This window comes from Lontra canadensis, unplaced genomic scaffold, assembly GCF_010015895.1.
Source record: "Lontra canadensis isolate GAN:19392208 unplaced genomic scaffold, GSC_riverotter_1.0 scaffold61, whole genome shotgun sequence".
NCBI classification, from domain to species: domain Eukaryota; kingdom Metazoa; phylum Chordata; class Mammalia; order Carnivora; family Mustelidae; genus Lontra; species Lontra canadensis.
This window is the reverse complement of record NW_022631055.1, coordinates 1,843,921-1,859,110: the sequence shown is the minus strand read 5'-3', so window position 1 is coordinate 1,859,110 and position 15,190 is coordinate 1,843,921. Positions and strand designations below refer to the sequence as shown.

Sequence of the window (15,190 nt, the reverse complement as noted above, 5' to 3'; positions counted from 1 at the left end):
GTGGGCCACACAGATTGTCTCTATTCTAACTCCACTGCTCTTCACTGATACACACGCACGCCGGCCGCCGCCTCAGTCACTTAGGGAATGCAGGGCGCTGACAAGCAGTCGCCCTTGATGCGCCTTCCTCTGCACAGCCGGAGAACCGCAACAACCGCCGACGCTGGTAACGGTCTCTCCACGGCCCCCACTGGGCGTGCCGAATTCTGGGACTTGTGGTCCAGCTCCGCACTCTTCCCGACCCAGCCGGCATTGAAGGGACTACAATTCCCGGGATGCATCGGGGAAGGGGGGGGACTTGGGCGGGGAGAGAGAGGGGGCGGCCCTAGACTCTAGGGCGCCGCGGTTTCCAAGCGCCGTGATCTCGCCTAGTAACCTGCTGCCGCGGTTCCCGCAAGCGGCGCTGTGGCCCCGCCCCCGGAACCCCGGCTGAAGAAAGAACCTGTCTCCCGCGGCGCCCCAGTGACGAAGCCCATCTTCGGGTGCGGGAGGCGGGGAACGGAGGGCAGCCAAAGGATTTCGCTCCTCAGTGCGAGATCCGGAACGTGCTGGCGGTGCCCGCTCCGAGCAGAGGTTAGAAGCAGAGAGAGCTGGGCTGCTCAGCGGACGATGCTGGCTCGGGTGTGGGAGGAAGGAGTGCAGGACACCGACAGAGAGGCAGTGCGCGCGGGTCTGCTGTCCCTGGGGGCTGGCATCCCTCGGACCTGCGGCGGCCGAAGACCGAGATGTGTGTGCGCACGTTGCGGAGTGGGGGGGGGGGCCCTCCCCCCCCCCCCCCCCCCCCCCCCCCCCCCCCCCCGCCGCCGGACTGGTGGCTAACCCTTGAGCCCAGGGGTCCCCGTAGGTAGATCAGACCTTCCTGAAGAGGAGTACACGATTTTTTAACCACTTGTTAATTAATTTCTTAAGTAGCATTAGTAGGAGCTAGGAGCATTAGTAGGTAGCAATTTCCTGCCTCCAATTGCACTAGTGTCTTGTTTCCTCCAATTCAGAAAAAAATCTACGACGCTTGCTGTTGGAGTTGCTGATTTGTGAGAAATGCTAAGTTCTTTATGTTTTTATTTTTATTTTTTTTTCCGGCCAAGAGATGGTTCACGGAAGATATGAATTTTGAATTGGGAGCATCTAAAAAATGACCTTTGCATATTCTCCCTGGCTTAATGGGGAAACAGAAAGTATTCTCTCAAATCGTTATCAGCAACCGCCAGAAGCATTTAGGGCATATTTAATATCTTAAGGAAGGAGATGGATCTGGGGGGGAACAAGGGGGTCAGTTGACAAAAACAAACAAAAAACTTGGTTTAGTTTGGGGATCATTTTCTTGGTCTGGTGACTTATACAAAAAATCTGTTTCTTTCTTCCTCTCTCTTGCATCCTGGGTATAGACTGTCAGTTTCGGATCCAACGATGGTGATGGCAAAGCTTACCCGGGTTCTCTGTCAAATCAAAGCTGTCACAGAATAAATCCCATTGCCTGCTGCGAAGCCCCCACGCACTGCAAACTTCAGTGAGCGAACTGGGTAATCGGTGTTTGGATATGCAGATGCCTGATCTAAAAGGCAGGGTGACCCCAAGAACCTCTCCTGGGGGCCGAAGCCCGCAGGTGCAGTGAAGCGCGCGTGCGGGTGCTGGCGCTCGCGAAGACGCCTTGCCCGGGGAGAGGGAGCCCCGGCGCCCGGCGGGGTCTGGCGGCCGCGCACCGGCGTGTTGTCTCCGGCGGCAGCTGTGGCGGATGATGGTGGCGGCGGGCGCACTGGGCTGTGTCTGTGCGTCGCCGCGGAAATCAGCGCCGGGCGCTGCACACTGAGCCTTTGCAGGTCCTCCGCAGCCCGAGTCTTGGCGAGTACAGACCCGGCGCGCAGGGGCCGCGGACCCGCGCGCGGGGCGGCCGGGGGGCGAGTGGGGTCGGCTTATCATGGCGGATCGGACAGCTCCCAGCTGCCAGCTCCGGCTGGAGTGGGTGTACGGGTACCGGGGTCACCAGTGCCGCAACAACCTGTACTACACCGCCGGCAAGGAGGTGGTCTACTTTGTGGCTGGGGTCGGGGTGGTTTACAACACCCGAGAGCACAGCCAAAAATTCTTCTTGGGACACAACGACGACATTATCAGGTAAGGAGGTGGCTTGGGGTCGTGGGGAAGGGTTGGGTGTGGAGACTGGAAGGGTGAGGAGAAGGATGATCAAACGGGCTTTCCTGGAGTCAGATCTGGAGCCCTCTGGAGTAAAGGATTCTCTCTGGAACTCCATGGAATTACAGAAGGGCTGCTGGTTCTAAGGCTAGGGCAGAAAAAAGGTGGGGAGTGCAGGCAGGTGGGGAGGGAGCGATCTCTTCCCTCTTTATTCCTCTGGAAGGCTTTTAAATCTCTAAGGAGTTTGAGTGTCCTGCTGCTTTTTGGGTGTTCATTCCTGCTACAAGTGGAAGGATCCCGGGGAACCATGAAACACTTCTTGCCCTAACTGGGTAAATGTAGGACCAATAATCTGAACAGTGGGTGTCATCTTTGGCAGGCTCCTCAGTAGGTTCCTCAACAAGGAAAATGATTTAAAAAATCTAAAAGAAAATTTTGCTACAGGTAATTTGGAATCTTCATCCCAGATGCTTGAAACTGGAAAATTTCTGCAATGGGTGGGGAGTTTTTTCTCTAATATTTCACTTGGCAGTGTTCTAATGCCAAAAACCATATTTATACACTAAATGGATGCTTCCCCAACATCACTGAGGTTATAAAAGGCTGGCAGCTGCTGGACCACAAAATCCTACCAGTCAGCCCCTAGAATGACCAACATCTGGCAGTGGGTGGCCAAGACTGGTTAGAAAAACACAATTGGATAAATAGCCATGTTAAGGGGCCTTCTCTGTTAAACTATAGAGGTGCATATTTTGATTCTTGGCCCTGTCCTGTCATCTCTGGACCAGATGCATTTTCCTCCAGCTCTGGTCAGCTGCTTATGTGACCAGACAAGGTGTGGTCCAGATGCTATTCACAGGGAATCCCATTTAGCCTTCGGCAGTTAAGGAAGATTTCCATATGGGAGCCTCACCCACGGGGCAAATGACTTGGTGAGGATAGACAACAACTGACAGAGACCATATTTGTGCCTTCCTAACTTGGTGTGTCCATTGAAGTAGAACAACTTCTATCATATTTCAGAATATTACCGCTTGTGTTCTAAGTTTGCCTTTCATAATGAAATAAATGGTTATGTGGTGTAATGTTAATGGTTTTGATTGCTCCTTGGGGAGAATGATTTAAAAGTCTTGCTCCCCTCTTCTAGTGTTTTGCTTATTCTGCAGTCCTCCCCTTTTTTTTTCGAGTCCTACAGTCGAAAAATTGTTACAAACTGTAAAAACTTAATATTTGAAAATACAGTGAGATATATATTTTTTAAAACCTTGACTTTTAGGGCACCTGGGTGGCTCAGTGGGTTAAGCTGCTGCCTTTGGCTCAGGTCATGATCTCAGGGTCCTGGGATCAAGTCCCGCATCTGGTCTCTGCTCAGCAGGAAGCCTGCTTCCCTCTCTCTCTCTCTGCCTACTTGTGATCTCTCTCTGTCAAATAAATAAATAAAATCTTTAAAAAAACAAAAACAAAAAAACCTTGACTTTTAGAAAATGAAGATTTTAAATATTAGGAGCTCTGCTATTCCCAAGATTGGGTGGAGCTGACATGTAAAACTTTCTTCCTGTCATATATGAGAAAATTACTTTTTTCTTCGCTCCCTGATACAATGAGGGTTGTGATTGAGGCATCCCACTTGGTTCTGTCCTGGAGATTTTGTTTTTCTAATTGCCAGGCTGATTATTAAAGTCACAGGTGCAAATGATTAAAAGTGACTTGTGAAAAGGTTAGATGTTTAAAAATTTAAACCTATTATGTTTTTGCTCTTTCTTAATGCAGTGCTTTCCATTACACCATCTGAATAAGATGTAGTCCTTTGGGGGAACAGAGAGAGTGGCAATTAAACAGAAAATTCCCTGGGGTTAAATAATATTGTTGTGACAGTTCACTGAACTACTTTGATGGTTTAAACTTCTAATCTTAATTTTTTTTCTCTAATAGGAAAAAGAAATGCACTGTTGAAACTGAAGGGGGGAAAGGGTGGAGTTGCAGTAAACTGCTGTGATGACAGGCAGCTGGACTAGTGGGATTGTGATGATATATGGCTTAAACACTCAGGCTGGAAGAAAAGGTGAATGAGCTATTTGTATAACTGGTTTGCAGGAAGCCTCAAGTGATGAAAAGAAAGAAAACACAATTTAGTTTCTGGTCTATTATGAAGGTAGTTGTATCTTTACACTGAATAGTGGCGTAGTGGTATACCTACCTTCAGAGACTGGGGTTTCCTGCTATATTTTTTGTGATACTTGGTTAGGTCTGAGTATGTATAGGTGAGCAGAGTTCTTTAATACCCATGTATGTCTTTGCACATAGGAATAAGATTAAGTCCAACAGATTAAAAAACACAAACCACAGATCATTATGTAATTAAGAACTGTAAAATTAGACTGTTTATGCTGTTATTTTGCCTTATCTTACACATATTTCTTTTTCTGATAAATGCAGGACACAGAGCACATTTGTTTTTAGCTTTAGTGAGACTGCTGAGTGGCATTTCTTTCATTATTTTATTTCCATAAATATATTGAATATTTCAAATTAATATTGTAAATTATTGGGAATCTTTATGTGTTAGCTGTGGATATAGACAGGAAAATTATGGTCTTTTATCTTTATGAATTTCAACTCATGTTCCGTTACAATACTGATTTTGCTTTTAACATATTGCAGTTAGCTAGTGAATGAGGAGGTCTATGGCTAAGGTTTCAGTGCAAAAATGTTTTGGATTTTGGGAAATATTATATGATCATTCAAGCTTCTAACTCTGGATTCTGTCAAATGAGATAATGTAAGTAATTGTTTGTTAGCTTTTGCCTTAGCTTGAAAGCTATATTCATAGTGCATATATTTCCTACTGCTTTATTTATTGTGCTGCTTTCCCCAGAATATTAACTAGAAAGCAGCCCAACAAATATTGATACTATGCTCCATTTTATAAAACCATGTGATCTTTGAGATCACAATGAACTTTAATAATAATGTAGGATTTGGCAGAGCTCATTAGAGCTTAGCATATATGTCTTCCTGATTTGACAGACTGTGTTTAAGTCAGGTTTTTTAAAATGTTGATATGTGAAGCACAATGTAATTTATTGGATGTGGAGGCTTAGTTTTATTCTTTTGAATGATTACCCTTCAATACAGATAACAAATTAGAGGATGAAGCCTATTTTAGCCCTGATAGCACGGTGACAGGACAGGTAAATACTAGAAGCAGTGTTTGCTCTCAGACTAACAGCAGGACTCAAATCAGGCTTAAAGGCAAGACTGGCAATGGAGACTGGAATATTTACTAACCTGGTTTCTACTTCAATTAGCCGATCATGACACAAATGGAGTAAATGAAAGAAAAGGTCATGAACACATTTTGCTCTCTGTCACCTCCCTTCCATTTTCAGTGACTCCATTTAAGACGTTTATCTCCTTACTCTGGATTGGTATATTGTTTCTGGCTAGTTCCCTGTCTCCATTTTCCTTTTTCTTATTTTTTCACTCTCTATTGTGAGGAAGGTTTTTCTGCAATACTCTTTCAGGGGAAGGAATTTGTATTGACTTTGACCTTGCACACACTCAGTGATGAACCCCACTGTGCTGTTTATTGGAGTCATCTGAATGAGCGGCTTGGCCACTCAGGGCCTTGTTTATTTGTGAAATGGGGATACTAATACCTAAACTGCAAATTTTAACTTTTGGAAGTAATATATGCAAATAGTTTAGATGGGGGCCTGGGCCTGAGCTGGTATTCAATAACTTCTCTTAGTAGTGATATTAGTAGTATTCCATTAAAAGCACACACTTGCACCATAAACAAAACAGACTGTTTGTAGTCCACCAGCTGAAGCTTAAACTCTTTAGCTTTCCATTCCTTCTGGCCCTCACCCACTTTTCTTGCCTAATTTTCCTTTTTTTTTTTTTAAAGCATAAATTGTTTGTTTCCCACTTGCCATATAAAAAGATTACTCCGTTCTTTCCTGCCTCATACTGGAATGATTTATCTCCCCATCAACCCTTCTCCCCAACAAATGGCACAGTGGTGGGTTGTCAGACAGATCTGATTTGAAAACCAGATCTGCCACCAGTTGGGCGACTTGGGGAAATTATTAAACCTCTGTGAGCCTTAGCTATCATCAGTAAAATAGCTTCTCATCTACAAATTGGAGACTTAAAGGTATCTGCCTTGTAGCTTGTGGAGATTACATACAAGGTGCCCCACAGTGTTTGGCAAACAGTGAGTGCCCACTGCAGGGGGCCTGTTTGTTTCCACGCCCTGCATGGCCCCATCTGCTTCAGCTTCACCACTCCCGTGAGACCTTATACCATCCTTAGATGAAGGCGTGCCTTGCACTCCTAAAGTTTTGCATCTTTTGTGACCACCGCTGCTCACTTAATACGTATCATTTAGTACTTTCATTCTGAATATTTTCATTTATAATTGTATATAAGCTCTTTGAGGATGAGAATAAATTTAATAACCAGAGCCAACATTTCTTGAGTGTAGACCCAACATTTCTTGAGTGTAGCACTTAATGTGCTACAGATTTATCTCATCCGTCCTTTTAACAACCTCATGACATTGGTACTGTTATTAGCCCCAGTTTACTGATGAGGAAACCAGGACATAGAGAGGCTAAAGATCTTGCCCATAGTCACTATTTAGAAGACTATAGATTGGGAATTGGAACCCAACTCTGTCTGATTCCGAAGTCCAAGGTTATTGCTTTACTGTTTTACAAACTCTTTATTTTTCTCAGTCACTGTGGTTCTTACCACTGTGCCTTATTTCTAACCAGAACTTTGTGAGCTTTTTGCTTCTTGTAACTCAGTAATCAGTCTGGTGCTTATCAGTTTATCATGAGTATTTGAAGCCAATTGCTAGAACTCAGTCTGGGCGTGGAACCATGTTCAAGTTCACCTCAGGAACATTACCATCTTTGAAACAATGATCAGAAACAATGATCTACTAGAGATATTTTTAAAAAATTAAGTCTCAGTTGTGACATGGCTAAAATAATGTGGTGCTGCAAATACCTTTGAACTTGTTGAATTTGAAGAGGAGGTCTAACAGCTGTGGTTGGGTCTAGAGTATTGAGTAAACAGGTTCACATGAAGGCCTGGAAATGTGATTTCCTATTCTTCAGTCCCTTAATCAGTTTGAATAAGGGAAACATGGGGGTAACTATAAAGAATCAAATTCATATTGGTACCTGTTCTGTACCAAATACATACATATATATATATATATGTATGTATATATATATATATATATATATATATATATAATCTCATTGCATTTCCCTCTCTCCCATCTCTGCAAAGTAGTCTTCTTATTTCACCGAGTGGGAGTGACTCTGAGAGGGAAAAGGCTCTGAGAAGGAAAGAGATTTAAGCAAAGTTACTTGGTAGTACCATTGACTATTCATTCTATCCTTTTCATTTGCAGAGTATGAAGTGAAAGGCTTTGATGAAGCTTATGATCTATTGTAAATAATCTTATTATTGTTATTCTTATTAACAAACTATAGTCTGGTGATTTTTTTAAAAGATTTTATTTATTCATCAGAAAGAGAGAGAGGAGAGATAGAGATGCACAAGCACGGGCTGCAGCAGGCAGAAGGAGAAGCAGGCTCCCTACTGAGCAGGGAGCCAGATGTGGGGCTTGATCCCAGGACTCTGAGATCATGACCTGAGCCAAAGGCAGGTAGATGCTTAAGTGACTGAGTCACCCAGGCATCCCTATTTGGTGATTTTTATTAAGATTTATTTATTCCCTAAATTGAGAACATTTTACTTGTCTATTCATCAAAACCTCATTTGCTCTTTAGAAGGTACAAATGCAGGGAATGCAGCAGTGAACAAGACCACATTCTTGCCTCTATTCTGGTGGAGGCCAACAATGAATGAATGAGAAGGCACAGATTGTAAAAAGTACTGAGAGAGGAACGATCATAGAGAGGAACTGGGTTGGCGGGAGCTACCTGCCATAGGATTCCAGAGCAGCTCTCTAGGGAAATGGCATTTAATAAGCTGAGACCTGAAGGATGAGAAGGGGTAGGGTAAGTGAAGCTGGCATGGCAGGGGAGAGGTTACATGTGAAAGCACCAGGGTGAGGAGGAATTTGGTGTGCCCAGAATTCTGGTATAGATACCCAGAGAAAAACCAAGGTCATTGTAGTTCTCATCCAGGTCATTAATGCCTCAGGGGTCTTGGTACCATATGTTCTAGATTTCCCTGAACAGTCACAAATATTCCATTCAATTATTGTTATAAACTTGTTTTTATCATATTGTGGGTCTCTGTTTTTAATTCAGAATGTATGACCATGTGTGTGTGTGTTTTTTAAAGATTTTATTTATTTATTTGACAGACAGAGATCACAAGTAGGCAGAGAGGCAGGCAGAGAGAGAGGAGGAAGCAGACTCCCCGCTGAGCAGAGAGCCCAATGTGGGGCTCGATCCTAGGACCCTGGGATCATGACCTGAGCCGAAGGCAGAGGCTTTAACCCACTGCGCCACCCAGGCATCCCTGTATGACCATGTTTTTATTTAGAAAAAGTGGTTACTATATAATGGGTCATTGTTTGAAAACATGGTACTGGAATATACTCTCTTACAAAGAATGATATTGGCCCCACAACCAACAGTCAGTAGGAATGTAGGTTATACTGTGGTAAGTGAAAAACTATTCCATGTCTGCATTTCTAAGCAGAGCTGTCCTAAGGCCTCTTCTACCCACAAGGATTTGGATATGAACACTTTGGCAATATAGGTGACATTCTTGCCACCAAAAAAAGGAAGCTGCTGGGAAGGCTGACTTGCTGGCTTTGCTTCTGGGACTTTCTCTTCCTGAAACCACATAGAAATCCATCCTTAAGCCACCAAACTACACATCTTCAACAGTCAGGCTTCTCTTGTAGTTTTAGCCCGAATCTGTCATATGTGGATTGGTCTTAAGTGTAATTAAAGTGTTTGAGAGCAGATATTTCTTCTCACATATTATTGTTCTTAGGAGTCACCTGAGCACATGCTAAAATCTAGCTTCTAAGTCAGTAAGTCTGCTTTGAGGCCTCACAATGTGCATTTCTAACCAGCTCCCAAGTTATGCTAATGATTTTGGTCATAGGCCACAGCAAGATTTTAGGGACCTCACTAGTATGTTTCAGAGCTCAGTGGACCAGTGTTTTTTTTCAACCCAGATGAGATTGCTATAACTAAATAGACTTTTAATAATATATATGGTCTATACATTTACTAAATTCTTAAATTAACAGATTTTTTTTTTCACTAAGATGGTACCTAGCCCTTTGTTCTAAATGTTCCAGAAAGAACCAAGCAGGCATTGATTGGAACAAGTTAAGGAGATGGTGAGCTTGTCCCCGTGAGCAGTGGAAGAGATGTCCATAGCCTTTGTGTAGACATGTGTTTTCTATAATATCTTGAGGGTATACCTAGGAGTGGACTTGCTGAATCATATGGTAACTCTGTGTTTAACTTTTTGAAGTACTGCCGAATTGTTTTCCAAAGCAATGTATAATCCTACCACCAATGTCTGAGAGTGCCATCTCCTCTGCAGCCTTGCCAACAGTCGTTGTTTTCTGTCTTTTTGATTATAGCCATCCTACTGGGTGTGAAATGGTATATCATTGTGATTTTGATTTGCATTTCCCTATTAATAATATTGATCATCATTTCGTAATTCATCGACAATTTGTATATTCTCTCTGGAGAAAATTTCTATTCAAATCCTTTGCCCATTTTTAATTTTTTTTTATTGTTGAGTTGTAGAAGTTCTTTATATATTCTGAATATAAGTCCCTTATCTGTTATTTGAAAATATTTTCTCCTATTCTGTGAGTTACATTTTTCACTTTCTTAATGGTGTCCTTTGAAGCACAAAAGTTTTAAATTTTGATGATATCCAATTTCTTTCTTTTTTTCTCTTGTCCCTTATACTTTTAGTGTTAAATCTAAGAAACCATTGCCTAATTTAAGTCATGAAGATTTATGCCTCCATTTTCTTCTAAAAGTTTTAGCTTTGACATTTAGGCAGATGACCCATTCTGAGTTAATTTTTATATATGGTGTGAGGTGAGGGGGGTCCAACTTCATTCTTTTGCGTGTGGATATCTAGTTGTTCCAACACTTTCTATTGAAAGGACTATTCTTTCCCCTTGGAATTGTCTTGGATGTCTATAATCTTTGAATTCCCCTAGCAGAGGGCCCATCCTTCTCATTGAGAAGATACTGAACATTTGGAGACCCAGAAACTGAAACAATCTTTACAAAGATTAACTTAGAAGTAATAGAAATCTGTGGCTTTGGTTGCTATCCTGCTTGAAAAGATAGTGTTAGAAACTATAAGGATGTTTAGATTTTTATATATTTAAGAATAAAACCATATTTATACTTTGAGGAGCCAGTGCAGTATTTAGTAACTGCTGGTTTAGGGACCAGCAACAGTCTATACATAGGCTTTGTTTACTCCCAAAGATTCTTGCTCTTTAAAAATGAATTTTCAGCCTTTGGACTTGCTGCTGGAGTCAGATCTCTTGATGCAGCAGAAGGGAAAGCAGAGGGAGTAGTCGGAGATTGTGCCCCTTGACCTCTACCCCTTTATCAGTTCATTTCTTTCTTTCCCCAGTGGGAGGCAGGCATCTGGCTGACCTCAACCCAGAAGTTGAAGTATTCCGCAGTTGCCACTAGGTTTCCCCCCGCCCACCCCTTTCCCCATCAGCATGAAGGAGGGGTGTGGTAGGCCAGCAATAACTCCCTGAGATAAATGAATCTTTCTCTGGACTGGCACTACATAAATAGGTTTGTCAGAGAATTATTCTAAAGCTATCAAGAATTATTTTAAGGGACAAGGATTCATGTTAAGTGTGCTGCTATTTAACAGGGTCATTAAAACTTTTTTCTGTATTCATTGTGAGTTGATTTTATGGGTAAGAATAAAACAGGATCCACAAATGACAGGATGCCTTCTAAATAAGAGATCAGGTGCAAGAAACTGAAACTTTTTCTAAGAAACACAATTAAGGAGAGGATCATAAGATGACAAGAGAATCTTTGGGAACTCAATTATAGGGAGTAGGCTGGCCTTTCAGGCATTGCAGTTAATAGGTAGCTATTTCTTTCCTTAGTTCTTTCTCTTGTAAGAATCACAGATTCTTAAAGATTCATATCTCTGCCTTTTCTGGATAATATATGCTTTGATTTTCTATGCTGCAGACTGGCTTCTTAAGTCAATGATCCATTTTGCACATAGTCACCCTGCTCCAAAATTCATTTCAGCCCCTAAGCATACATGACTACCCAGCGTGGTCCTACAATACCAGTTGAATTGATCACTCTTTTGCGTCTTAATTCCAAATTTCCAGGAAAGAGAATCTAATTGGCTTAGCACCGGACAGGATGTCCACCCAGTCCAATCAGCTGTAGCCTACAGGGTGGGGCCATGTTTCAGAGGGCTGCCTCTTCAAGAAGGTTTGTCTAAGATAACAGTATACTCAATGGGGAAAAAACTGAGAGCTTTTTCCCCTAAGGTCAGGAACAAGACAAGGATGTCCATTCTTAGCACTTTTACTCAACAGAGTGCTGGAAGTCCCAACTATAGCAATCAGAAATACAACAAAAAGAAATAAAAGGCATTCTGATTGGTAAGGAAGAAGTAAAATTTTCACTCTTTGCAGATAGCACAATACTATAGATAGAAAACCCTAAAGACTTTACTAAAGACCTACTAGAACTGATAAATGAATTCAGTAAAGTTGGAGGATACAAAATTAATATACAGAAATAGGTTGTATTTCTACACACCAATAACAAAACACCAGAAAGAGAAATTTTAAAAAATTCTACTTATAATTATAGCAAAAATAATAAAATACCTAGGAATAAACTTACCAAAGAGGTGAAAGACCTATACTTTGGAAACCATAAAACATTGGTGAAAGAAATTGAAGATGACACAAAGAAATGGAAAGACAGTTCATGCTCATGGATTGGAAGAACAAATATTGTTAAAATGTCTGTACTACCCAAAGCAATCTACAGATTTGATGCAATCTCTATCAAAATACCAACAGTATTTTACACAGAGCTTGAACAAACAATCCTAATATTTGTATGGAACCACAAAAGGCCCTGAATAGCCAAAGCAATCTTGAAAAAACAAAACTGGAGGTACCACAATTCCAGATCTTCACATTATATTCCAAAGCTGTAGTGATCAAAGTAGTGTGGCACTGGCACAAAAATAGACACATAGATCAATGGAACAGAATAGGAAGCCCAGAAATAAACCCACAACTATATGGTCAATTAATCTTTGATAAAGGGGTAAGAATATGCAATGAAGAAAAGACAGTCTCTTCAACAAATGGTATTATGAAAACTAGACAGCAGCATGCAAAAGAATGAAACATCATACGCAAAAGTAAACTCAAAGTGGATAAAGGACCTACACGTAAAACTTGAAACCATAGAAATCCTAGAAGAGAACACAAGGCAGTGATTTATCTGATATTGGCCATAGCAACATTTTTCTAGATGTGTCTCCTGAGGCAGGGGAAACAAAAGCAAAAACAAACTATTGGGATTACATTAAAAAAAAAAAATCTTCTGCACAGCAAGGGAAACAACCAACAAAACTAAAAGACAATCTATTGAATGGGAGAAAATAGTTGTAAATGGCATATCTGATAAAGGGTTAATATCCAAAAAATATAAAGAACTTATACAACCCCCAAACCCCAAATAATCCAATTAAAAAATAGGCAGAAGATATGAATAGACATTTCTCCAAAGAAGACATGCAGATGGCCGACAGACACATGAAAAGACACTGAACATCACCCATCATCAGGGAGCTGCAAATCAAAACCACAATGAGATGTCACCTCACACCTGTCAAAATGGCTAACATCAGAAACACCAGAGACAAGAAGTGTTGGTGAGGATGTGGAGAATAAGGAACCCTCGTGTACTCTCGGTGCGAATGCAAACAAGTACAGCTACTACGATAAATAGTATGAAGGTTCCTCAAAAAATTAAAAATGGAACTACCCTACGATTGATCTAGTAATTGCACTACTGGTATTTACTCAACGTGCAACACTAATTCAGAGGGATATATGTACTCCTATGTTTATTGCAACATCATTTACAGTAGCCAAACTGTAATAGCAGCCCAAGAGTCCATCGATAGATGAATGGATGAAGAAGAGGTGGTATAGATATACAATGGAAATTAATCAGGCATAAAAAAGAATGAAATCTTGCCATTTGTAATGACATGGATGGATCTAGAAGGTATAACACTAAGTGAAATAAGCCAGTCAGAGAAAGGCAAATACCATATGATTTCACTCATATGTAAAATTGAAGAAATGAAATGGCAAGCAAAGGGGAAAAAAAGAGAAATAACAAACAAAAACAGACTCTTAACTATAGAAACCAAACTGATGGTTACTAGAGGGGAGGTGGGTAGGGGGATGGGTAAAATAGGTTAGGGGGATTGGGAGTACACATCATGATGAGCACTGGGTGTGTTGGAAGTGTTGAATCACAATATTGTACACACCTGAAACTAATATGACACTGTGTTAACTACACTGGAATTAAAATTTAAAAAAAGAAAGATCGTCCGATAAGGGAGGCATGGGCGAAGAGAAGGAACAAATGGCAACTCTACCAGAGGAGGTAGATAAGAAGAGGAGGCAAACTATTTCTTGATAGGAAAAAAACAAAACAAAACAAAAAAACAGGACAGTGGTGAGAAATACTGAGGGCAAGAAAAGGTAAGGAAAGGATATTAAGAGGGCTTAACTACAAAATATTGGTGATAAAACACACCATGGAATTTCCAGTTCTCATAAGAGGCCATGCCAGAGTCTCTCTGGGGAATGCTGGCCAATGGCTGGTGACCACAGCCTCGGAGAGTGAAACAGACATCACACATTTGCCCACTGGGGTGCCAGTGCTACTATTGAGGGTGTTCTCTCACTTCTTGGGTCAGATGGGAGAAGGGAGGGGAGTATATGGGAATGGGGCCGATGCTAACAGGCACCAGGGAGGTGGTCAGATGGCACTCACAGGTTTCCTGGGATTGGCACAGCCTGCAAGGTGATGTTGGTGGCACAGCTCTTTACCAGTTGGTGAAGAAATACTTTCATATTCATTATGGCACAGATACTGGTACACATCTGTTGAACACCAGCTCTGGCTATGAGTGAAATGCATGGACCCTTAGATGATTTTGTGAGGTCGACTATCTAACAGGCGTTGAAAACGACTCTTCCTAAAGCCAGACTTAGAAGCTACCTAAGACTCCCTGTTGCCCAAGATAAGGTTCAAGCTCCTTTAGCAGAGTCTCCAAGCCTTCTTACAATCTGGTTCCTAGCTCCTCCTCCATCCCGATGTTCCTCCCTGTCCTTCTAACATCCTCCAGCCACATCAAACTCCTCGCAGTTCCCCAAGCCCAGCTTCCTATTTTGTGTATCTTCGTCTTTGCACGTGCCATTTTCGCTGCCTGCAATGACCCTTCGCTTCTGTATAGTCTCATTCTGCCTTCAATCTCAGTGTAGTGTTACCTCCCCTCCACCCCCACTCCCCCCTGCCCCAAGCCTTCTCTGACAACTTCAAAGGCCTATTTTAGGCCCTTCTTGCTCTATATGTCCAGGCCACAGTGCAAGTACCTGCCTTCTGGAATCATTGCATTGTGTTGCGTTTGTTGACTTACCCATCTCTCAACCTGGTCTGAGTTCTGAGTATGTTCCCTTGTATAGCGCACGTTGTGGGCTTAGTAAGTCCTTAACATATTTTTATTTGTCATTAGTTCTTCATATCTCAAATTATTTGTAAGTAGTGAGGTATGAAAAGGAGATGATATTTCTATAGGACTCATTCTATACGTACTTCACAAAGAGAAAATCCTGAAAATATGTTGTCAGCTTGCATGTCGAGGCAGGATTCAGAATTTTGTTTTAAAAAAATATTCGGATGGCAATAATGACCAATTACTGCATTGCTGTTAAATCAGACTCCAAATCCTATCTGGCTCTTTCCTTCTGTTT

General features: G+C 41.8%; 1 protein-coding gene across 4 annotated transcripts in view; it reads left to right on the top strand.

The window, feature by feature from the left end:
• Positions 1 to 349: 349 nt before the first annotated feature.
• The window catches only part of EML6 (EMAP like 6), a 270,175-nt gene continuing 255,334 nt past the window's right edge, over positions 350 to 15,190 (top strand). For all 4 annotated transcript variants that reach the window (XM_032877766.1, XM_032877765.1, XM_032877764.1 and 1 more), the window contains exons 1-2: positions 350 to 573; positions 1,386 to 2,112. In XM_032877766.1, the coding sequence (XP_032733657.1) occupies positions 1,916 to 2,112 (197 nt within the window). In that variant the 5' untranslated portion in view covers positions 350 to 573; positions 1,386 to 1,915. The remainder of the gene's footprint in view (positions 574 to 1,385; positions 2,113 to 15,190) is intronic.